General features: G+C 43.5%; 1 protein-coding gene across 1 annotated transcript in view; it reads left to right on the top strand.

Moving 5' to 3' along the window:
* DOCK5 (dedicator of cytokinesis 5) overlaps positions 1-25,034 on the top strand; it is a 74,188-nt gene that overhangs the window by 11,700 nt on the left and 37,454 nt on the right. Inside the window, exons 2-20 of the mRNA XM_065659056.1 lie at positions 3,043-3,126; positions 9,592-9,632; positions 10,638-10,693; positions 11,360-11,456; positions 14,842-14,990; positions 15,807-15,942; positions 16,086-16,243; positions 16,920-17,001; positions 17,759-17,888; positions 18,553-18,625; positions 19,394-19,536; positions 20,150-20,275; positions 20,751-20,875; positions 21,224-21,322; positions 21,473-21,545; positions 22,048-22,151; positions 22,667-22,859; positions 23,410-23,507; positions 24,157-24,246. Coding sequence (XP_065515128.1) covers positions 3,043-3,126; positions 9,592-9,632; positions 10,638-10,693; positions 11,360-11,456; positions 14,842-14,990; positions 15,807-15,942; positions 16,086-16,243; positions 16,920-17,001; positions 17,759-17,888; positions 18,553-18,625; positions 19,394-19,536; positions 20,150-20,275; positions 20,751-20,875; positions 21,224-21,322; positions 21,473-21,545; positions 22,048-22,151; positions 22,667-22,859; positions 23,410-23,507; positions 24,157-24,246 — 2,057 coding nt within the window. The remainder of the gene's footprint in view (positions 1-3,042; positions 3,127-9,591; positions 9,633-10,637; positions 10,694-11,359; positions 11,457-14,841; positions 14,991-15,806; positions 15,943-16,085; positions 16,244-16,919; positions 17,002-17,758; positions 17,889-18,552; positions 18,626-19,393; positions 19,537-20,149; positions 20,276-20,750; positions 20,876-21,223; positions 21,323-21,472; positions 21,546-22,047; positions 22,152-22,666; positions 22,860-23,409; positions 23,508-24,156; positions 24,247-25,034) is intronic.

The raw sequence follows: 25,034 nt of genomic DNA, 5'->3' as shown, positions 1-25,034 counted from the left end.
ATGAAGGATTTTGGTATTTTCATGCCACGACCATGCTTGTTACGTGCAGCTTCCTTTTCCTTTCAAGTCTGTGAGAGGTCAGATTAAATACACACAAGGAAGAAGAGGCGAAGCAGTTCAAATAACTGCAGATGGACTCTTTGGGACAGGAGTGACATCAGGCAGCAGGAAGCATCAGTACAGCTCCCAGGGAAAATATGCCAGCAATTTGTCTTTTATGACCTTGGTGCATAACCATTGGGTAGGAGATTTTATATACAGTGACCCTCTGCTCTTGCTTAATTCAGTCCAGCAAAGCAAGATACTACCAGTCTTGCCTTGTTTTGGATGTGCAGAACCGTGTTCCTTTAGCTTCTAAGTGCTACACGTGGGATCTGAAACCTTTCGGGTAGAGAAGGGAAAGAGAAGGGAACTGCAGTGTTCAGTTCTGTTTTGTGGCTGTTGTGATCTTTGGGGAAGGGAACTGCACTGTTCAGTTCCCCCTCTTCTTGGGGCTGTTGTGCGCTTGGGGTTTGAATTAGCTGTGTGTTCTCAAAAGAAAGGCTTGTCTGATGGCCGCCCACCTTTCCGTGGGACACTGGGTGCTGCTCAGACTGCTTTTGTCTGAGGCTGAAACAGTAACTTATGGAAAAATACAGCCTGGTATTTATATAATGTCTGTTTGTCCCACAGAAACCCAAGGCATCTAGAAACTGAGCGGAGGAATCGCTCTCCATACAAGCACACATGCATTTGTAACCAGGAGCCGTTTCTCATGGAGAATGAGGACAGGAATCCCAAGCAGTGTTTTAGGACAGCTGTAACCACAGGAGGAGACAGAGTGTAATCAGCCGAGTTAGAAATTGGCAAAGATGCTCTCCTTTAAATCTTGGAAGCCTGTTGACAGTGCTGGGGGATTATTGATGTCCATAGAGTGTGTGATGCCTGGACTTCACCTGGGGAATGGCACCTCTGGGTCGTGTAGCGTCCCAGGAGCCAGCAGCTCGGCAGTGACTCCAAAGGAAGCCTGGATTGCACCTTGGGGAGGTTTGGAGATGTCCCATCCAAGTCATGGATTGCGACATCACTCCTTAGTGCTGGGGATTTGGCAGGTTTGCTGCAGTGGAAGGCATGGCCACAGGGCTTCACTTCCCTTTGGGGTGGGCGCTGCACTTTCCTGCTGACTCCTGCAAACCCTGGCAGGGTTATTTTCTCTGTCTGGCAGAACAGTTTCCCTTTAACTGGACCAAATACAATATTAACTGCTTCTGACCATTCCTGGTGTTGGCGTCTGTCAAAACAAGGTCGTTTTAATGGGTTACTGTGACCTACTCCTGTGTATGTTCATGGTTGTCTTTGGTCATAAACATCCTGATTTTTGTGCAAGGATGTTGATGGGATTTTACTTCTGGGCCTATTCTGTGGCCTTTAAGATGTCTAAACTGAATATCCAGATTACCAAGTTCTTCATTTCTTAAACTTATCCAAGTTTTTATATCTTGGCTTATGACACTGTTGCAGGGAGGGAGAGGAAACTGGATGTCAAAGCCTTAGGAGCAGAAGTCCAGCAACATTCCTGTGACCCACTGGAAAACAACATCATGGATTCAACACATCCTCTGTGTGTATCTCTGCAGGCACTGGGGTTATAGTAGGCATGAGTTAGAGCCACTGAGAACAAACACGGCCCCTGCAGCGTAAGAAAAGAAGTATGTGTTTGTGATCAGGGTCTATTTCAGATCCTGCAGGGAATTCACGTCTCCTGCCTGCTTCGCTGGGATTATTTATAGTTAGAAGCTGGTGTATGTGAGGGAATTTCCGGTGTGGTGAGCCACAGTCATTTGTTTGTGCTGGATCCTTTCCAGGAGGCAATATACCTCCTCCTGATGGAAATGATAGGCACTGGATGGGAATTTCCTGACAGAAGAGCTCCATTTATTGAATTTATTTATTGAATTTTCAGAGTTCTTCAAGCACAGCTCCTCTGAATCTGCAGGATTTTCCCAGAGCCCCCTGCAAACCTTTTGCATCATTGATTTGCCTTCTTAACACTTGTGCTTCTTTCAGTATTAGGTTTCCTTAGGAAACAGATTGGGGTGTGTAAATAAGGCACTTGTGTGTGTGAGGGGGTTGTGTTGCTGCATTTAAGATGTGAACTGTGCTTAAAGCAGTGTTATAAAGAAAGAAGTAAGATAATCTCATTTAGGTGGAGGAGTGGAGTGTTCTGATTCAGTTCACTGAACCATAGCAAAGCATTGTCCCATCTGCTTTCTCTCTCTTTTTACCTGCACTGGTTTGAAAGCAAACTCAGATTAAACTGTCTCACCTTAGAAGCCTGCAGCAGCTCTGAGGAAGGCTTTTCTGCTTTGCCCAGTGAATCTGTGCACCTCAAGAAAGTTCCAGTAAAAGGCAGTTTAGAAGCCTGGGCTTCTGGACTTAATCCTATTCCCACTGGGAAGCCGATAAGCATTTGGATTAGCTTTGTCTTTGGTAGGGATTAAATTTGCAGGGAATCTCAAGTTTTCATGCTAAGATTGGTTCTTGTCTGGGAAGAGCCTTTAGCAGTGACTAGTCGGAGACATTTAGGATAGAATAGTGCCACTTTTCCATAGGACACCCAATTGATTTTGTTTTGCCAGGGCTTGTGAGTGCTACATTGCAGTTAATGCTGTGAAATGCTGATCGAAAATCACCATTACTGCATTGATCCCTAACCTCTGTGTGAGGCAGTGGTGACCTTCGCTGGGCGGGTTGTCAGTGAAGTGACAGGAGGCAGCTTTTTCATGGAGTGTCACAGATCTGTGTTCTCAAAGGTAAAAGACAAACTTTGTTGGCTGTTAAATGATGTTTATTATCCCTGCAGGAGATGATGACAGGGTCTGGAAATCTGCTACATGCTTTTCTGGTGTATTATATACACAGGACAGCAAGGGGACTTCAGAGTGCTTTGTCAAAATCATGTTCTGCCTTTGACACGTGCCATGATACCAGCTTTCATTATCTGATCACTTCACAGCTTTCATGACTGTAGGTCTCATTCTCTCTCCCCCTCTTCCTCTTTAGCCATCTACAATTACGATGCTGTGCAAGATGTGGAGCTCTCCTTGCAAGTTGGTGATACAGTTCATATTCTGGAGATGTATGAAGGTAGGTCGCAGCTCACTTCCAAGTACTTTGCAGTGGGTTTTGAAAGTAAATGTAACAAATTCAGATAATTCTTTTAAAAGAATACAAATCTCAGATCTAGATGTTCAAATTCCAGTATGTCCAAAAGCACAAAGCTTGCTGGATGCACTTTATTGTTAAAGCTGTATTAAAAGGGCATAAACCACAGAAGCAGCAATCAGATCTACACTGCTCCTGGCAGAGGTTTGTCAAGGTAAGATGCCACTGGTATCCCAAGGCAGCACTGCAAGAGAAACACTTTCTTCTGGCTGTTCATTCCTGTTTTCACCCCACACCTGCTTACCCTGGCTCCTCCTTGTGCCAGGCCTCCTTCTAGAGTCATGTGATGAACTGATCCAGCTAGAAAATAGTAATAATTAAAAAGAAAAGTAGCTTTTAACCTCAATTATTGCTTTGATGTGAGACAGCGGAGGCAGTGGATGAAAGAAGAGGAGAGGCCGGGTCTAATTGTTCTGAAAGGAATGTTGGTTTAAGCCATAATATCACGAGCTGGCATTGTGTGTTTTAAAATGCCTCCAGTTATAGAGCTCCCATGCCTTTTCTAGGCTGTTTCTCCCAGTACTTTAATGGGAAGTTCTTCATGATACATACCTTAATGTAAAACATCTTGCAGAAAGGAAAACAACCGCCTTGTTCTAAACAAGATGCAAATCACACTTGTGCTTCAGATCTGCTTCTGTTGAACGAAGCCTGCAGTATTAGGAATGGAACACAGCCATTGAGTTATTTTACAGAATGTACTAGAAGGCTCTCCAAAATTTAAACACTCTTTCCAAAATCTAAACTCAATTGTTTTCACAAGCAGCATCAGGACTCAATGTACAAAACCTCTTCAGTAGCTCTGCTGGGAGTAGCAGGCTGCTTGTTTAGCATTTTGTTCGTAGCCAACTGTTCCTTTTCCATTTCTCTTTGACCTTGACACTGGAAACAGCCAAGTCCTACATGTCAGAGCATATTGTGGTGTTGAAGTGTGTTTTTACACTGATTTGTGTGATAATGGTGACTGTGTTTGGTAGAGAGAGAGGGAGAAAGGGAATAAACTCTGTATACTAACTTAGGGACTGGATTTGTGAAAAGACACAAGGAAGAGGGAGCACCAGGGGTGAAAATTGCCCTCATGAAGAGGCTGCATCTTGTACTTCCCTTAACGTTGAGCTAATTTTTTGTCCCTTTTTAAAGCAACATCGTTGTTCAGTCTTACTGCTTGGTTTCTAATCGGCTGTTTAATGGAGAGACAGTCAAGAACAGAAAGTGAATACCCAAATGGCATCCCTTCTTCTACCTGAAATATCCCAGTTTGGAACTTCAGCTGGAGAAGACTGATTGTAAACTGTTTGGGCAGATGAATGTGTTTTGACTGTTTTCATATGCTGAGCCATCAGTGTGACATCCTCATTTGTGACTGAGCACCTAGGAGTTACTGCACTATAACTGAATACCCCTCCTGGAAGACCAGCCAAAAATCCAGGCCAGACACGTGTGAATCCGGAGTAAGAGATGCAGATTGCCTCTGAGACCGCAGCTCTGCTGTGGCTCTGGTCTTGTTTCCCATAAATTCATCTTTAGAACTCCAAATTCTGATACTCTGTCTGCCTGTGGGGAAATTCTTAGGTCCCATTGTGTCTATTTTCCTTTCTTTTGGGACATGAGCTTTCAGCTTTGTTTCCAGATATCTGTGGGTTGTGTTTTTGAGGATTAGTGTTCCCACAAGCAGCTTTATTTGCTTTCTTCTCTTGCTGATGATGTGAACTTCCAAATACAGCTCCAGGCTGATAGAAGTGGGGTTTTGTTCACTCATCACTGCTCTTATCTGGGTACACAAGTCCCAGTTTAGAAAAAGGTTCCATTTAACCAGGGCGTTGGCTTTGCAAGAAGAAAGGCTCTGGGGTGCCTTGTGAAGTCCTTTCCTTAGTGTGTATGTTATCCCTGCAGCTCCCAGCGAGGGCATTCCTTAGGCTATCGGAACATTCCTTAGGGAATTAAGGAGGAGCTTTCCAGGGTTGTCCAGATGCTGTCATGTAGTGGTAATAGCCATTTGGGAAATCTTACTCCCTGCTATTGTTCCCTACTTCAGGATGCACAGGAGCATCTCTTGTGAGTTACCAGAAGGTTCTCCGTGCTGTTGAACCACTGTTTGCTTCCAGCTCTGCAGTCATCTAGAACGTGCCTCCTTTTTCCTCCTGGTTGAAGCCAGCAGGTATTCATTCCTCAGTTCAGGGGAGGCTCTCTGTGTAGCAGCCAGCCCTCACCTGAAAGCTCTTTGTATTCTGCATCTGAGGTTTTGGCTGGCTCCGCTCTGTCTGTAAGAATTGAAGTGCAGGGTTTGTTCCTTGACAGCAAGGCAGCAAGGTTGAAGCTTGTGCTGGGTTTTGGTGTTAACAATAACTGTTATCTGACTCTCAACTAGCTGAATAGCTTTGAGACATAACACTGATACAGCTAAGCCACTGGGAGACATGTGTGAGGAGCAAAGAGGAAGTAGAGTGCAAGCCAGAAGGTGTGGATGCACTTAGGTGCAGGCCACAAGCTTCTAATGGTACATGGCTTTGCAGACTCTTAGGTGGATTGCCTGCAGTCAGGTGCTGTTGCACTGCCTGATGGCCTCACAATGAGAAAAAACACCTTTAAATTGCAAATTCCCTGCTCATTTATGCCAGTGCATGCTATCAGGAGTTTGAGGCCTGGTGCAAAGGCTGGAAGTCCTTGGAAAGCTGGCTGAATTTGAGGTGAGTCTCTGCCATGTAACTTGTTGGTAAAGCTTTCTTTTCCATGCCTAAGCAGATGCTTTGCCTAATGTTTTATAAGTGCCAGTTTTAACTACACAGTTAGGCACTGTGAGTGCACCAAAGGAGAAGGGAGTGATACTGTGGTAGATTGTCCATATTGCTGGACTGCAGCTTGCTTGTGTCAAGGATCCATCAGAAGGTGGTCATCCCTATAAGCAGAAGTTACATACCTCCCCCAGTACCTTCAGCTTGGACAAAGGTAAAGTGAAGGTCATCAGAGCTGAAACCACAGAGTGAGCAGTTTGAAGTAAAGGTTTCAGATGTTTCTGGTACAAGCTATAATGTGCTGATGCCCACTGCAGCTTGGATCCGTACAGGGACAACCTCAGAGCTTCAAGCACGCTTTGAAACTCCCTGGTGTATTTATTAGACATGGAGATCCAGTGGATACCAGTTTTCTTAGACTTGCCTTCCCTTTAAAACAAATACACCCTCTGTGAAGGATGGTTTTCTTGGTTTAGGGTTTTTTTTTCGTGCTATGCTCTTGTAAACTGCAAAGCAAGGGCTTTTTTTTCCCCTCCTTTCTCTGGTTGGCCGTCTGCTTGCAGGCGGCCATGAGGCCTTTGTGCAAAATGAATTTATCCACTTGATAATAAGATAAGCAGAGCGCGCTTGTCCAGCAGGATTGCCAAATATTGTTAAGACTGGGCTTATGCTGCAGAATCCAAGGGAAGAAGGAAACTTGCTGCACCCAAGGCTGCTTCAGTGCAGGGTTTACTGCACTGGGAATCTGTCCTTGAGCCGTGAGCTGGGGAGGATACATTTCTGTTTCAGGGAATCTTCTCTAATCTGCAGTTATATATTGTTATCTCATGCAAGCTGTGGGAAATAGCCAAGTAGTGGATAGAAGGAACGTGTGCCACATGGCTGTGCTTCCTGGCACTTTCTTCTCCCAATGGCAATAAGTTTGCATTCAGTTTAATCCCAGTTTCAACCTTTTACATTCCCTTGTTTTTTCAGTGCAGTGGTGTGTGTTGTGGTTCTGAGAGGCTACACCGCAGTGGAAGAGGAGCAGAGACCTTGTGGTTAAGCACGTGATGTGGGATTGCATCATTGCGGATAACTTTTCATCACCTACACTGTTGTCTTCTGAATCATTACATGCAAAGGTGGAATCGAGGACAAGTGTTCCATTTAAAAACAAACCCCAAAGGCCAAACTTGGTGACATTTCTTTGCCAGACAGTCTGCTCTTCCTACATTCTTTATTGGGCTTCCATTTGAAAGAGTGTTGTAGTAGCCAAAACTTGCCCTGTCATCTCCAACTGAAGAGCCTTGCTCCGTTTAGCACCTCTCTGCTGCAGGAAACACTCCAGAGAAACTCTGGAATAGTCTGTTAGTCCCATGAAGCTTTAGGCAGATTTTGGTTTCTTTTTGAAGAAGAAATCAAGGAATCAATTGCCCACCAGCAAAAGCTGTTGTTCCTTTGGAAATGCTGAAGAAGTGAATTGGAAGTTGGAGCAGGATTCTGAAAGAATTGCCTGGGATCCTTGTTGGAAGACTTTTGTGTAATAATATACAGCGTGCTTTTATGCAATGATTGCAAAATATTACACAGGAATGTGGTTAATGCCGAGAGGTCACGTTAAATATGAGGAAGCTGAGAGGCTGTGTCAGATGGAATGGGAATCACTGGCAAAATATTCTTGTTAAATTCCATGAGCTTTGTATTACACCGTAAATGACCAGTACTTGGCCATTCAATTAATCACAACTTAGACAAAAATAGAGCCTAAATCTTCTCATACCTAATCCAGTACCTTATCCATTGGTCCATGATCAATGGATAATCTCATCTTCATCCTGTGGAAAGAATGGAATTTCTTCTCTGCTTCTAAGTTACCACTGGAATAATTGGGGTTGTATGGTTGGGCCGATTCACTTTCTCGTTGCTGGGGAAAGGGGACAAAGCTGTACTTAACCCCCCCACCCAAGAAACCAAACCAAAACCAAACACCGTCCAAATAACGCCCACCCCGACCCCCCCCAAAAAAAAACCCCAGAGCAAATCAAAACCACACAAGTCCCACCTTAAGCTGTGATTTATGGTCAAGGGGTCTCAGATCCATGATTCTTCATGGAACCTTCTTTGCTAAATATATATATATGGGGGAGGAAGAAACCAAGCAAACAACTACCCACCCTCCCCTCCTCTTTGCCTGATTATTCCCTTAAATCCCTTTGCCTCTTGGTGCTGCTCCCTCGGCCAGCTGGCTGAGTGTAATCGTCTTGGATCGGTGATGTCTGTTGTGATAGCTCTGAATATCATTCATGCATTACAGACCTTAATCTAGACCCTTCATGTTTGCTAAGAGTCAGTGTTTTCAGTTGCAATTCAAGTAGAAGCTTAGGAGAAGAGGCATAAACCAGTGCTCTAGGAGCAGAGTTAACTGAGAGCTGGGGTTGCAGCATCCTGCCATTTGGAATGATGTTTTTAGCGGCTGAGAGTCAGTGAGAAAGTGCAAGCTTGCATCCGGTCCCAGGGTGGTACAAGGGACATTATGTCTGCGCAGCAGCATGTAAAATGGAGCAGATTATTCTTCCAGAGTGTTCAATTTGTTATTTTCAGTACAGTAACTTCTGGAGAGCTCAAGGTGAACCGAAACTGTTGCTTATGGCAAGGAACAGGCACCCAGCGGAAAGAGTGCTTGAGCATGCACGGCTCGTACACGGCCCAGACAAATGACACGGTGAGGGGGGAGAGAAAAACCCCTTTGTCCTTCAGTTTGAGGCGGTGGAAGAAGAGTGGGAATGCCCTGCCTATAGCTCTGCTCCTCTGCTCTCTGCACATTAAGCAAAGCTCGCTTGAGGACAGCAGAAATCCAGCAAGTCCCATACACTCGCATTTCAGTGACCTTGAAATGGAAATACTGCTCAAAACCTGGGTGCTGAAGAGAGAGGAGCCTGCATCTCAAAGTGATGCTTCTGAGTTGTAGAGACCACAGTTATTACTCTGTACCTTATACTTTACTAGATCTTGTCCAGGTAATACTCAAATAAGCAGGCTCAATAGATAGAAGAATGGCAGTACCAGGGCAAGCAGCTCAGGGTTGGGGCTTTCTTTGCCTTATCTGATAAAACATTCTCTTTCAGCCTTCCTTTGAAGGAAGGTTTTAGACTGAGTCACAGGAGAAAATAAAGAACCTGTACGAAGTGGAGCTCAAGCACAATCCAGAAGATGATTTGGGTGAAAATGCACTTCATGAGAAAGAAGATTCCAAAGGGGTGAAGTGGAATTGAACTTGGGACACTTGAATGTATTTCTCTTTGCCAGATAGATGCTGTATGACCTTGGCCCGGTAGTTCTGTGTGCATGTCTGTGTGTCTGCCTCATCTGTCAAATGATCAGACAGTTCTGTGCTGTGTGAGCTTTATGGAGCAAGGATTGCCCCTTTCAAAACACATAGCATGGGGTGCCCTGTCAGTACAACCCCAATGGATATCTAGAGTAGATGTGAGGGTGTCAGTCTGTGCTAGGAGGAGACACCTTCTGCCCTACTCTGAGGACCCAAATAGAGCAGAGGTGGCTTCTCAGCAGTAGATCTCAAAGAAGCAGGCTCAATAGATAGAAGCATGGTGAGAATGGCAGTGGCTGTAGATAGGCAGAACTAAGTCTGAATGTTTGTGTTTCCCTTTGACAGGCTGGTACCGTGGATACACGCTCCGGAATAAATCCAAGAAGGTAAGAGCTCATTTTTCAGGAGCTGATTTTGATGTCGCACCTTGCCAGACCCTACCCAGTGCTGGAATCAGCTGTGCTTCTGCTGTATTTCTTGTCTTAATGTGCGGGACTCCTGATCTCCATGTCTTTTTCCTTAGTGATAGAAAGAAACGTCCTTGAGCTAAACGTTTCAGAACCATTCCCTGAGTACCCTTCCACTGTAAGTGTGCGTAAGGGAGTTTAAAGTAGCAACATTGACTTGCATGTCGGCATACACTAGCTTACTGCTTTAATATTATGGTCTTGGACCTGTACACATCCAGCATTAGTTCTATGTAATGCTAAGATAAGAGTTTAGATTTGACTTGGAAAATATTCCCCAAAATTGTGCATGCATGGATCTCAGCCAAACTGCTTGAGGTTTGTGGAACCAGTCTGAAAACTGCATGGAAATCTGGTTTCCCATAGGGATCCTGGCACCTCTCATGTGGTAACATCCATCACAGCCTCCATTTTTCAGGTGTAAAGGGAGTGAAAAGAAAACAGAAAAGGATTCCAGCACTCCTAGAAGGTTTCCCTTAAATAAAGGAAACTTGGAGCAGGTGAATGTCTCCCAGTGGTGTTGTGCCTTAGGAGGCTTGCTAGAGACCCACAGGTCCAGGGCAGCTTGACAAATGACTCCAACAATGTTCTGCAAGGGCAGATGAGTACAAGTGATAGTTTGCAAGAGTTCATAGGATTTCATAGTCAGGAAGATGAGGGTTGCTATAGTGAAACAGAGACTTTGCTTCTCTGTGGTGCTAATATCAAATACAATACTCAAGCTTGCAGCCTGATGCTCTTGACTGTCTTTTCTCCTGTAATACCAGGGCTGTCTGACCTAACACATTTAAACAGCAAGCATCAGTCACAATTCCTGTTCTGGTCGTGCTCTTACCCCTTTTCCCTGCTTTCTGCTGAATACATTTTTGTCATGTTATATCCTAGGGTGCAGTTGATTTACTTGATTTCTGTGTTTATTTTTAGGGCATTTTCCCAGAAACATACATCCATTTAAAAGAGGCAATTGTGAAGGACCGGGGGTAAGTTGGCACTTCCTGAGATGTACTTTTTGGTAGCATTTAGAAACCAATAAACAAGCAACCAACTTTAGTGGTGGTTGTAATGAATGCTACTGCTCTGTGTGTGCAGCAGCGCACAGGACCTGTGCGAGTGTAACTTCTTTTTGTCAGAGCATTGTACATACCAAGCCAGTTGTAGGTATAGGTGCAGGAGAATATTATATGCAAGCATGAGAGAGCTCTGCTAGATAAGTTAGTAGGGAGGCAGGTCAATCAAGCTACATTTAGCTCCTCTAGGGACTGCTGCAAGTCATAACTTGGCTCCTGCTCACAGCCAAGTAGCCAACAGGAGTGTGGATTCCTTCCTGTCTTGGAAAACGCTTGAGGAAATGACTCCTCATTTGATTCTCAGCTAATTCTGTGATCATTATAGTGAAAGGAAAACAGCATTTGCAGAGGAAGAGACTTTAGAAAGTACTTTCACTAACTGAACATGTTTGCATTAAAAATGGATAATGAATGTGCCTGTATGTGTTGGAGAACCAATTGAACAATTTAGCATCGTGTGAACTGTGTGAATATACCTCTCAAACTCCATTTACATAGTTATCAAAACCGGATCTTTTACCACTAAGTTTTAATCTCGAGTGTAACACCTTTGTTTCTGTCGTCTTCTTTTTTATCTAGACAACATGAAACAGTGATTCCAAGTGAATTGCCCCTTGGACAAGAGCTCACTTCTACCCTGAGGGAGTGGGCAGTTATCTGGCACAAGTTATATGTGGTAAGTTTTCTTTAGAGGTTGCTGTTTTATTACATGACCCCAGATGAGATGAGGCTGGGCTTTGAAGGCTTTGGAATAGAACATTATGCAGAACTGTAAAACTATAAGTATTGTCAAATTGGTTTTAAGAGGCTAAAAATGTTCTACTTTAATCCATGTACTTGCGTTAACTGTGATGGCACAGCAGTGATGCAGCATTGATTGGCACAAGTCACACTCGTCATCATGTCAGGTGGTTGGGGCTCTGTGTGTGTCACAGCTCACTAGTAAAAGGTTCCTGCCTTGTTGTGTGTCTGTCCTGTTGAGGGCAATTTGTGTGATGTTCTTTTAACAGAACCTTTCACAAGTATGAGGTCTGCTTTTCTAGATGTATTGTAGGTACTTAGCAGAATGGTTGATCCTCACCCCAGAGTGCCTACAGCTCAAACAGGCAAGATGGCCAAAGGATGGGAAGAGGATTAGGGCCATGTGTGGAGGGCAAAGTCACGATAACATACTTAGTTCTCAATAAGGCAGCAGAGACGCCTCTTGTCTCCTAAGTCTGTTCAGTAGCCTGGCCAGATGATAGTCATCTCATAGAACTCAGAAGCCAAGGAAACACATAGAATGGGTGGTTTTGCTGAGGTAGGTGCATTCTTGGTCAAAGAAACTCAACTGGAGTTCACAATGAATTGCCTTCTTTTGAAGGTGATTATTAAGGCGTATTAAAGAGAATCAAACTTGAGTTTTCTTGGGTTAGTAGAGTTCAGCCTGTGTTGTGTGTGCTCTGTGATGAGGGGATGGGTTTAAATGATCTCTAACCATTCAGTTTACCCAGAGCAAGCTTTCCTCTTGAGAACTTCACCAGGCCACAAGTACATCTTGTGTGCCACGAAACCACAAGAATTTATTCCCCCCTCTTAATTTAATGAGAAGCTGTATGTGAGGGTATTACTGTGTGAAAAGAGAGGTTTGTTCCTGGCTTCTCTTTTTTCCTCGGTAACTTCAGCATCCTAGCCTCAGAATCTATTTTTCTTAAGAGCAAAAATCTTTCATGTCCCTGTGCTTAACCAACAGAAGTCTTAAAATAGCCTTGGAAAATGTTGTGGTTAGAAATGGATTTGAGTTTATTTTCTTTTCCCCTGCAGTATGTATATAAAGAAAAGAGGAATAAGAAAGGCTAAAGGAGGAAGGAGGTATTTGAGGAGAAGAAGGAAACACGGTTGATTTTTTTTTTTCTCCTTGGCAGCATTTCACTTGTTCATTTCACAACCCGCTTCTAACACCAGTGGGTATTATCTCCACTGCAAAAATAGGTGTAAAAATGGGTGAGAGTTTTTAACTTCGTGTAGTTCATAGGAGCCAGGTAATGTAAACAGCTGGGGAGATAGTTCAGCTTTAGGCAGCAGTCATAGTGAGGCCTGCTCTGTGTTTCCCTGGAAGCTAACACCGGTTGCCTTCTCTTTATCATTATTTTTATGCAAGTTAAGGACATGTTTTCTTTCTTTGTTTGCTAAATGTCTCTAACATCTTCCCCATAGGAAGTAAAAGGCTCATCTTGCCCCTGTCAGCACCGTGGCCCAAATCAAAAGGAAGATGACTACTTATAACTCCCTTTAGATTTGTGTTCTCAGGGGGCAAATTAGGAGTAGTTGATATCATTCATGTTCTTTGCAGAGAGCAGAGTGGGGAAATAATTGAAGTGAGCCTCTCTTTCTGGCTGCGTGGGAGCAGTTGGGGTTCATGGTTAAACATTAACAGCTTTGCTACAGGGAAGTGACACCAGTCAGCTGCTGCCTGAAGCATTGGCCAATTCCTGCTGGCGGTTGGGTGAGATGTGAGAGTCAAGAACCTCTTGACGGTCATTTTGGAGCTGCATAACTATAAACATTAAAGTTTAATGTCCTCTGATTTGTGGCACTTCCCTCTGGACATGAGCTGCACTTGGCACTCAGTGCAGGTCAGAATCATCCCAATAACTGGCTCGCTGTGTGCTGGTAGGGGCTGGGTTCTCTTTTGAGTGGTATAAATGATTTAGGTGACACTTCCAAAGGCTTAGTTGCTTATCATAAGTGCATATAAATATGGCAGGTTACCACATAGCCATCCACATTTTAATTATGGAGTCAGCCTTGGAGCCTGACACTGTGGGAAAGAGGTGATAGGTGTGAGTGATTTCATTAGGGTGGAACCAATAAACAGCATGAGAAGTATTTCCATGAATTAAAGATGATAGCAGTTGGAATGGCAGGAGGAAACTCTTCACGAAGCAGGTTTTGGTGTCCTGTTCAGTCAGTGCTTTCTAATTACAGATGCTGCATTTATAGCACAAGATGGAAATGCAGTGCCCGATGACTGCAGCAAACAGGAGCGAGTACTTGGGTGGACTGGGGAGGTGGTGCCTGGTAATCCGGTCATATGAACTTCTTGTTGCATTCGTGGGCAATCTCTGGCATGGTAGATGCTGAGCAACTGCTGGTGGAGTAGTGCTTAAAAGCATGGGATGAGACAAGACTGATTTCATTCCGTTCTGTACGAATGTGTAAGGTGATATTCAGCCTTATGCACTGATAGACACCAGCCAGAGAGATTATAGGGTTTCTACAGAGCTACTCTGATCTCCATGAAACTCTCGTCTGCAGATCACACGTGCGCACAGTGATTCATGTGTGAGTTCCCAGCAGGTAAAGTATGAACCTTGACATACAACGTGCATACTGGCAGGGAAGCAGTGTATCCCAGATACTGCTGCATGTGCTGCTACCACTTTTCTTAATGTAATGGATTTTGGGAGTGTGATGGGACAGGATAAGAAAGCAGGCAGTCATGGAAACGGAGGAGGAGCAGACATGAGAAGAATCCAATGTGGGCTTCAGTGTTGGTCATCTGTGGTTAATATTTATGTGTTGGTATCACCTTTAGACTTGCAAAAGCAAATCAAGTTTTTGCATCAGTCTTACAACTAAATAGACAAAAAAGCCTGGGAACAGACAGGAGAACTGATTTGCTGAATGCCACATGTTCTGGGAACGGCAGAGGTGGGGAGAAAGCCTTTGTATATGACGTTGGCATTCCTGTCTCAGTCTGCTAGAGCACAGTTGCAGTCATTTAACATCATCTATCCATCCTGTGTATTGAGATCATCCATCAGAGCCAGAAATCTGGTTTTGTCTGTGAAGTTTGTCTGAAGAAATGTCCTGAGGAAAAGGTGAAGACTCCAAATCTTGAGACACTTAAACCTTGGCAGTGCAAATACTTGTTCCGTGGCTCTCATCTTGTAGTGTTTTAGGGTGCCAGTTTCTCAGATAGTTCTAGTTAAATACAACTCGTATGACAGATTCAGTTGAGCACTTTTCAGCAGGATCACTGAGCTCATTGTTTAAAAGTGTCCCTTTTTGTCCTCTAGACTAACAAGACAACACAGTTCCGGCATGTCCAGCAAATGACTTACAGCCTGATAGAGTGGAGGTCACAGATCCTGTCTGGAACCCTCCCCAAAGATGAGCTTGCTGAGCTCAAGAAGAAAGTCACTGCTAAGATTGACTACGGCAACAGGTAAACCCCAGACTGGGTCTGGAGGGGAGAGGAGAATCCAAATCCCAGGAAAGGATATAGATGGCTGCTGATGGAAAATAATGGAAATGACCACATGAGGCGAGCACTGAATGAAGTGTCCACTGGAAAGGGGGACGATTAGAGCTTCCAGTTCCCATCACAATGTAACTAGCCTGGCAGGTGGGCTTGTGGCAGTTGGTTCTTCATATGCCAGCAATCTCTTTGACTTGGCAGACCTTACCTGTCTTCATTCTGCATAACTGCTGGCACATGATGGCATTTCCCATGGAGCACAGTTTGTGCCTGGCTGGCAGGAGCTGGGATTTGGATGCTGGCAATGAAGTGAACTGCTTTCTCAGCAGCTGAGTGATGTCGTTCTATAGGCCACCAAAACTCCACCTTTCATTAGTTTGGAGGGAACAGGGATTGTCTCCAGAACTCATTTATCTGCCTGTCAGACTTGATTCAGGTCAACTAAGTCAATTAAGAAGAAAGCTTATGGTAAAGAATAATAATCAGCCATAATCTATAAGCTTGATAGGTACACGTAGTGTTTTGTTAAAAAACAGCCTTTAAGCAAGAACAAAGGAGTTGTCACCTTAAAATTAAGTTACCTGATGAATTATTTTTCCCTATAATAGGAAAATGGAGAATAACTCTTTTGAGGCAGGAAAACCAGCAATGTGGTTATTGTGTGAATGGAGTTGGTTTGCATTGGTGCAGTCCACAATTGGAGCTCTGGTTTGTGCTCTCTCAGTTGCTTCTGCTTCTTAGATCCTGTCATTTCTTTTGTCTTCTGACTTGTGTGCTATTCAGGATCCTAGGTTTGGACCTGGTTGTACGAGATGACAATGGGAACATCTTGGACCCAGATGAAACCAGCACAATCTCTCTCTTCAAGTCCCATGAAACTGCATCCAAGAGGATCGATGAAAGGATCCAGGAAGAGAAGGTCCATCTCTTGTCATTGGCTTTGTCCTCTTCAACTAACTAGTACCCACTGTATTTTTACATTTCTCTTAAGGAGATTGTGCTACTTTGGCAGCAGAACTAAACTCTTCTGTTTGTTTTTAATGGAAATGCTCTCCTTTGCAGTCCCTGCAACAGAATTTGGACCTCCGAGGGCAGCCGATATTCAACACGACACATACATACAGCCTGTATGTAAACTTCAAGAACTTTGTCTGCAATATTGGAGAAGATGCAGAGCTGTTAATGAGCCTCTATGATCCTGATCTCTCCAAATTCATCAGGTGAGGGGTTTCTGTAGATGCAGAAGTAATTTAGGCATCACGGGGGTCATTCTAAAGAAGCAAGTAGAGGTTAGAAAGGAAGATCCAGCAGATCCATTTTTCCAGTTCTGTTGGTTGCTGCCTCAGTGGAGATTTGGAAGGGGGTTATTTAATTTCAGATGAGATTTTGGAGAAGTCAAGGTTCTGAGCCCATGCACTTTTAGAACAGGGCATTTTGGGGCTATTTAGTCGACATCCCAGATTCTTTTTATATTCTTAATTATCCCTACTGTTGTCACTAGACTTGATACATTTGCTTCCAGTTGAATCATGTATATATGCGTGATGTTTGCTGTCGAGTCAGTGCATGTTCACACCTAAGAATTGGGCATCTTTTACCAGTAGGGGAAGATATGAAGAACTTTATCAGAGAAGCGTGTGTGTGTCAGGCACACTCTGTCTCCATCACTGGAGTTATCAGGAGTGGACATGAAGTCAGAGTTCCGTAGGGAGGTAGCTCACATCCTGCTTGCCTGCTGCCTTCGCTGCAGTGAGTCACTTCAGAACCACTTTGAGATAGAAGATTTTTTGGTAGAATTTTTCAAATATTCCCAAGAGATCCAAATGCCTTTGAGCTTTTGCCAGGAAATGGGAATTTCAGGTGTTGCTTGATTTAACTTTCTTCCTTTATTTGCAGTGAAAATTACCTGGTTCGTTGGGGCAGTAATGGGATGCCTAAAGAAATTGAGAAACTGAACAACCTTCAAGCAGTCTTTACTGTAAGTTACTGTATTTACACCCTGGAGATTCTTTCCCATCCTGCAGACATCTGAGTTTTGGGTTCTTTGCCTCTCCCCTCTTCCCATGGAGCAGGAACAGGGTCACATGCAGCATTTTGGGGTGTTTTCATGAACACTTAAGATGTTATAGGTGGCCTCAGAGAAATGCTGAAACATTTTGGGGGTTTATGTATGGTCAAAGCAGCAGTAAAGGTGTATTATTTTGCATAGTACTCCCAGTGAGTGTTGCTCACCCATTCATTGCTGAAAATCCTATTAAGCCCTTCTCTGTTGGAGCCCAACTGCAATGAAAGTCTAGGCTTGAGATCACAGTTGTTTGGTTTTCAGTCTATTGCTTTGCTGATCCTTTTCTGTGTTGGAGTTTGTTACTTACAACAAGATGTTAATGGAGGAATTGTACATGAATGGAGTAACTTCTGACAAGTAGCAGAGGTGGCACAAACTAACTGCCTGGTCATCAGGATGTGGTATTTTGGCGATTGACATCATTTACTCTCCTTCCAGTACTGTGTTATCAGAGAGGAATGAGAGGGTTAGAAATTGCTGTGTGAAATTTGCCAGTGTTTTGTTGTTTTTTCCACTGGGGCTCAAAGGGAACAGCTTTTACTTGTAAAAACCCAATAGATTTCTTTTTATATGTGTGTGTAGTCTAACAAAACCTGTCAAACTCCCTCTGTCTTCTTCGCTTCCATTGCTGAAGCAGACTGATGTAACCTGGGTTTTAAATGATTTCTAGGATTTAAGCAGTTCTGACTTGATCAGGCCGAAAATCAGCTTGGTGTGCCAGATTGTGAGGGTGGGGCATATGGAGCTGAAAGATGGGAAGAAACATACCTGTGGACTCCGGAGGCCCTTTGGTGTGGCAGGTATGACACATTCCGTCCCTGGAGAAAAGAGCAAGGGACAATAGGTTCTCAACTGGGAAGTGTGCTGTGTGTCAGCAAAGCCTGCTAACTTCTTAGTATCAGCATCTCTGGCTTCCAAATGGAGATGCTGATACTGAGCTGGATGTAGTACCCCTTTGAGACCTTTTAATGAACGTTGTATATGAAGATGAAATACTGTTCCTGTTCTCTTCAGTCACTCCCTAGAATGATAACTCACTGCCATCAGCACAGTAGACTTTTTCAGACACTTATCAAGGAGGGATTTGCTCCTCAGGACTAATGGGATAAAGCTGGAGGTTTTAAAGGAGCCTTGGTGAATGAGACATCCAGTTCCGGTTCAATTCCTGTGATATCTTGTGAAGAGACCTGCTTGAAATTTGTGGTGGAAAACAAATTCAATATAACCAGCATTTGAAATCTAAGTGTAATTTCTTTGCCTTGAAATGCCTGAGTCCCACCAGGTTTTTATCAGAGTATATTCACATTGAAAAGTGCCTTTTAAATAGTTGAGATGAGAGTGATGCTGTTATGAGTGGCATTGGCCCAAAATAAGCAATTCTTGTTTCAGGGCTCATAGCAGAAAGTTCTCTCTGTATTCTTTAGCAACTTGGCAAAACTATGGGATGAACTTGTGTCATTGCAGTGATGGACATAACTGATATCATACATGGGAAGGTGGATGATGAGGAAAAGCAGCATTTTATTCCATTTCAGCAGTAAGTACTGGACTTCAGAGTTCATCGCATGTCTGGCTTATTTAAAGCAGTTGTCCTTTGGAGAAGGACAGATTTGTATGGGAGCCTGGCAGTGTACCAGGGGCTCTACAAATAGATTAGCTTACAGCAGTAGTCAGCTCTTTGAAGGAAAAGGTTTTTGTCAGTCCTCTGAAGCCTTTGTTCCCCTTGGTTTGCATGTCTGCACGATAGGAGAAACTGCTTAGGGAGTTGTGGCAATGCAGCTGAAATTGCTAGGTACCCATATCATCTGAGGTAAGAAAGAAGAGCACAGAGGAACGCTGTGGGGTCTGAGGGATGGGACCTTCAAAACTCTTAGGGGGTTGAAAGGGAAGACTTTCAGAAACACTTGAACTTAGAGCTCGAGTATGTGCTGAGCTGCTCCTGTGTGAGTCCCGCAGCTGGATTTGCTCTCACAGGTCTGCAAGGTCTGTGGATGGAAAACAAGAGCTGTGGAGCTGGCTGGGTTTATGCTTGTCCTGGAAGCTGTTATAGACAAATGTAGTCACCAGGTCTGTAGGTCAGTGTTAGTTATCCTAAGCCTGAGCTAGCACTGTGGTGCATTTCCTAGTTTGAGAGTTTAAATGTGTTTCATTGGGTTTGTGCAGGTGAAGAAGTAAAAAGATTCCCATGGAATCCTTTAAGAATAAATTTCTTTGGAAAACAGCCCGTGTTGCCAGCCCTCTCCTTGCAGAGCACATGTTGGCTGTTAGTCTGTCTGCTTCCTGGTCCCTCTTGTTGTTCTTCTAGGATCGCCATGGAAACATACATCAGGCAGCGACAGCTCATCATGTCCCCACTGATAACTTCCCATGTGATCGGAGAAAATGAGCCCCTCACTTCTGTCTTCAACAAAGTCATCGCTGCAAAGGAAGTGAATCACAAAGGGCAAGGTATAGCAGTTGGATGAGAAGCTAATGGAAAAACTGGTGCAGGGAAGGGTTCCCCTGGCATACAGAGGCAAATAAATGGCTTGTGAAAGTCCAGAACTCAGGAGTTTGCTCCCTTCCCTGAGCCCAGTGGATGGTCTTTGTAATGCTTGTGAGGGGGATTGGAACTAGATGATGTTAAGGTCCTTTCCAAGCCTAACTACTCTATGATTCTATGATCTGTTCTGACTTGTGTGAGAACAGCTTCTCTTGCTTATGATTTATTTGCCACTAATGCAATACTACTTTTTATATGGACACCAGATGTTTTTAAGTGAACATGGCTCTGGATTTAAGCTGCATTATTCAGGATTCTTCTGCTCTTGTGTGTCTGGACTTTATTCAAATATACTAGCAGATTCAGCTCAGAAAGTATGTATTTTATGTCAGAGAATCTGTTTGCACAGTAAGGTCTTATTCTAGGAACTAGAGAAGTGGGCAAGTGAGAACCAGCCTGGGATATTTAAGGCATTCTTGCATGGAGATCATGTGAAGCAAGTTTTCTGTTAAGCATAACCTCAAATGTCATGTTTTCATACTGTTTTTCAGTAAGCAAGCATTGCCTTTCTTTTCTTAGGTCTTTGGGTCTCCCTAAAGCTGCTTCCTGGTGATCTAGCACAGGTTCAAAAGGATTTTTCCCACCTTGTAGACAGATCAACTGCTGTGGCTCGCAAAATGGGATTCCCTGAGATAATCCTTCCTGGTAAGTCCCATGTGCCTCTCCCCTGCCATGGGGTGAAAGAGCCATTTTCTGCTATGCACAGACTTATTTTAAAGCTGTCTGAAAACTTGTGTTCATTTTGGTTTGAACTTCCAGCTGATCTTTTATTTCCATCAAAGAAGTGAAAACATCAGCTTCCTTTTTGTATTGAGAACTGATAGTGTGTACACTTTGGGGAAGCAAACCTCTCTTTAGTCAGAGAGACATTCCTGTTGCATATAGGTTTGACCCTGCTTTATTTAATCCATTCAAAGTGGATTTAGCCCTATAGAGCTCAGTACATTGAATAGAAGTTACATAGACAGAGGTTTATTAAAAGGAGAATGGTTGATTTTAAAAGGTTTTGTATCATTTGAGATGAAGATGAAATGGTGTGATGTTTGGGGGTGGTTAAAGGCTCTGTAAACCCATCAAACTGTATGAGAAAACCCAACTCAGGAAGGGCTGTGAATTTTAGGTGATGTTCGAAATGATATCTATGTCACCCTGATACAAGGGGAGTTTGACAAAGGGAAGAAGAAGACTCCCAAGAATGTAGAAGTCACCATGTCCGTCCATGATGAAGATGGAAATCTCCAAGAGGTAGGAGGAGGTCTTTGCTAGATGTTAGTTCCAGTCCATAGGATCTTAAGTATTGTATGTATCCAAGAATTGTCTGGTAACAAACAAGAAAGATTATAGGTGATCTCAGTGACCCAATTTGAATACTTGCTTTGGTATTGATTTGGGTTTTTTATAATCAATGAGGTGTAAGCAGATCTTTAGAGATTCTGTTAAAGTTTCAAAGAGTTAACATGCATTGAGCTCCCTTGACCAGAAAGCACAGACTTGAGTAACTCTGGCTCTGAAAATTTCAGACCCAAGATACTTCTTGGTTTCACTCAAGACCTTACCTCTTCTTCCCCCCCATCCTTGTCTTTTTGTCCAAAGAAAGCTATCCATCCTGGTGCTGGTTATGAAGGTGTCTCCGAATACAAGTCTGTTGTTTATTATCAAGTCAAGCAACCTTGCTGGTATGAAACTGTGAAGGTAGGAGTGTGGAATTTACAGTCTTGCTTCCTTCATGTAGAAAGGGACTTAGTTTAAAACCAGGATGTGCATCAGTAACAGAATGTCCTGTAAATTGACTGGAGGTGGAGAATGCTGGTGCTGCATTTTTCCCCGTGTTATCACGTGCAGGTGTCCATTGCGATAGAAGAAGTCAGTCGTTGCCATTTGAGATTCACTTTTCGTCATCGGTCGTCCCAGGAATGTAAGTACCAGAGGATCTGCAGGAGTCCTGTCCTCTTCCTACTCTCACTAAGGTTTTCTGAGCATCCACCAAAGCTGTAGCTCTTGCATGTCTACCTGCTTCCAGTGTTGCGCATTTTCTTTCAAGCAGCCTTTAAAAAAGGTTTGGTTCAGGTTTTGTTCTAAACCTGAAATGAGATGGGGAGGAACATATTAGCCCCATTGAAAGCCAGTTGTCACTGTTCATTGCTGCTTTGGCTTCTGTGTGTGTGGTGTTGGTTTTAATTCATTTCAAAATTCAGTGCAAGTCTGGTGGGCTTCTAATGATCTTCCTATAGGAGGATTTCTCATTAGGGTAATGAAAGGCAATGAGAAAGTTAGAGTCCTGAAACAAGGTCAGCAATGTAAGACACATGTGTGATGCTGTTAAATAAAGAAGCTGCATGTAGTTAGAGAGCTGCATTATAGCTAGTATGAGCATAAATAAGACAATTCCTAATGAAGCTTTTCCCTTCTCTTTGCAGCTAGGGATAAGTCTGAGAGAGCTTTTGGCATGGGCTTTGTGAAGTTGATGAATGCAGATGGAACAACACTGCAAGATGGCAAACACAATTTGATTGTTTATAAGGTAGTTCGGGCATTTGCAGCCTTCACTTCTGTTTGACTAATCAAAACAATTCTCTTGGCTGACTTTTTTCCTAGCCATGTAGGTACCAGCATTGCAGAGATCTTAAATAACTTTTCAAGGATAATAGGGTGGTAGATACATAGATATTCACCTTAAGAGTGTGCAGCAAGCGGGCAGGTGAACTCCTGCTTTGGAGGATCAGTGTGTGATGAGAAGAAAGATCTGGTGCCTTGCATCACAATAAGAGGAAAAAGTTAATTCATTGCAATAGAAAGTGAGGGGAGCAGGAGCCCTCCTAAACTTTGTGGCTCAGCTCTGAAAAGAGCTGAGTGCATTGGCAGTATGGGCAACTTCTGTTCCCTAAAGTTAGAGGCCTGGATAAGGTGTTTGAAGGAAAAGGCGTTTAAAGCCCCCTGTGGCTGTCTTGAAGTGTGTCTGCAGATGAGAACTGCAAGAGTTCAGATGAGGTGTGCTCAGTGAGAGATAACCCTTGCCTTTGCTGTGTTTAACAACAGGGTGATAACAAGAAAATGGAAGATGCTAAATGCTACTTAACTCTTCCTTGTACCAAAACGGAGATGGAGGAGAAGGAGACCCCCTCGGGGAAGAATCTGCACCATCTAACTAACTTCACACCCACTAAAGATAGTACGAAAGACAGCTTCCAGATTGCCACTTTGATCTGCTCCACCAAACTTACCCAGAATGGTAGGTCTTGCATGAGCAGCCGAGCTGTATCATCCTGGATATTTGAAATAAGGAGGATGCTTTCTTTATGCAATTAGCTTTAATCTTGCTGTTCCATGTGCCAATGGAATCATGTCGCCAGCACAAGCTGATGTTACACAGCCACTAGAAACTATGTCCGCATCTTAATGTCATTTATACAAGAGGCTTCAATTTTAACTATAAGAACCACCTCCAGGAGACTGCTCTAAGGTAAACACAAGCACTACTAAGAGAGTCACACACTCCAGTAAAATTCCTACTCTCTTGAGTACATGAGAAGCCTGCAAAATTGTCCACCAAGTGCCTTGTGTTACCAAATTACACCAAGGTTTCCATTCCTAGCCAAACTCAACTTTCTTGCCAAGACAAAAGAGCCATCTCAAGGTAATATTCTATACATCAGCGTGAGTTTTCCTTGTAAGCTGGTTCTAAAAATAACCTCTAGTCCTTGTTCTGTATTGTTGTGCAGCCATGAAGTCAGCTGTGGTGTTGTAATCTGTGTCTAAGTGCTGATGTTCTGTCTTCCTAGTTGACCTGCTGGGTTTGTTGAACTGGCGTTCTAACTCCCAGAACATAGCTCACAACCTAAGGAAGCTAATGGAGGTGGAAGGAGGAGAAATTGTAAAGGTATGCAGAGAGGTGTGAGTCTCCTTGTTATGCACTTAGGTATGTGCTTGATGTGGACCTTAAAGGTTGTAATTGTGCTGTATCTGAAAGCTCTCTATATAGGCTGTGAGAACCGTTCTAGCTGCTGAGCAATAGAGCAGAAGTTATACTTTGCCCCAAGAGCTCTCCTGAGTGGAATTACACAAGTTAAATGTTACCAGGATTGGGGTGATAGTGGTGACTTTATTTTCCCCTGTATTCTGAACAACTAAAGTAAGTGTTGTGTCATTGAAAGCCAGTCTTTATGTACAGTGTCATGCCTTAGTACAGTGTAATGTGGTTGATTTGGCCCAGTGCAAGCTTAAACTATAAAGAATTGTGTGCAGTAGGTCTCTTGCTAGATAAAAAGGGAATGGAACAGAAAAGTGGGGCCACTCAGAGCTGGTAAGAAAAGATCCTGCTTGCTATAGTGAGAGAGAATAGTGTGATGACCGTGACAAGAATGTGAATGAACACAGGACTAGGATCCTTTTTTCAGTGTTCATTCATGGTCAGCTTTTACAGATCAGCTGAGCTAGGCCGGAAGTGGGAATATCATCCAGAAGAGTAGGCTCTTGTGCAGGATTCATGTTGTCTTTTCCCACCCTTTTATTACTTCTTTCCTCTCCAGTTTTTGCAAGACACCCTCGATGCACTTTTCAACATCATGATGGAAATGTCAGAGAATGAAACCTATGACTTCCTCGTGTTTGATGCACTGGTGAGTGAGTCTGTTGTGCATTTAGAGTAGTTGGTTTTCAGCCATGTTTTCAGGCTGTTCCTGGTACTTCCTTCAGATGAGTGATTGGTAATTTGCTCCAAGAAATCAATTCTATTTAAACATTTCCTAAGGCATCTTAAGGACTGAGATACGCAGCGAGCTTTTTAGTAACCGCAGTGAAAACAGGAATAAATGTTTACATAATTCATAGTAATTTCTTCAGATAACTTTTAAGTTATCTGCATTTAAGGCAGTTTACAGCAGAGAAGAGCCTATTATCTGTCTGAAGCCCTAAATGAAACGTTCGGGGTCATGATGGTGGAGGACTTGGGGCTGCAGTTGCAACCTCTACACCCTAAATCCTAGCCCAGGGTTTAGGCAGTAGGGATGACTGCTCCTGAGAACCTTGAGAGAAGGATTGTAATGACTGAGTAAAAGACTTCACAGGGAGTTTTCTGTGCCTTTGGAGAGGCTGTGTGCTGTGTGTGTGAAAGGCACCAGCTTTGGTGTTCAGTAACAGAGCTGTTTCATGCTGATCAACAAACGTACTTGACAGTTCAGGAAGAAAGATGAAGTTAGATGCATCCAGCTGGCATTGGTCAGAGGAGCAATACAGGGGAACAGAATGGCCTGACTCTAATGCATGTCGTTGTAAGTAACAGGACTGAGTGTTTGCCATGATCATCAGAATCTCAAGGTCTAGCTTGAGAAGTATCATTTCTTAGTGTGAAAACCAGCCTTCAGCAGCTGTGCGCATAGCAGCTATGACAGTGTTACCTAGGCTGTGA

The sequence above is a fragment of the Lathamus discolor genome, chromosome 22 (assembly GCF_037157495.1).
Source record: "Lathamus discolor isolate bLatDis1 chromosome 22, bLatDis1.hap1, whole genome shotgun sequence".
Taxonomy (NCBI): domain Eukaryota; kingdom Metazoa; phylum Chordata; class Aves; order Psittaciformes; family Psittacidae; genus Lathamus; species Lathamus discolor.
Note: the sequence above shows the minus strand (reverse complement) of the source record. Positions and strands in the feature narration are given on the sequence as shown.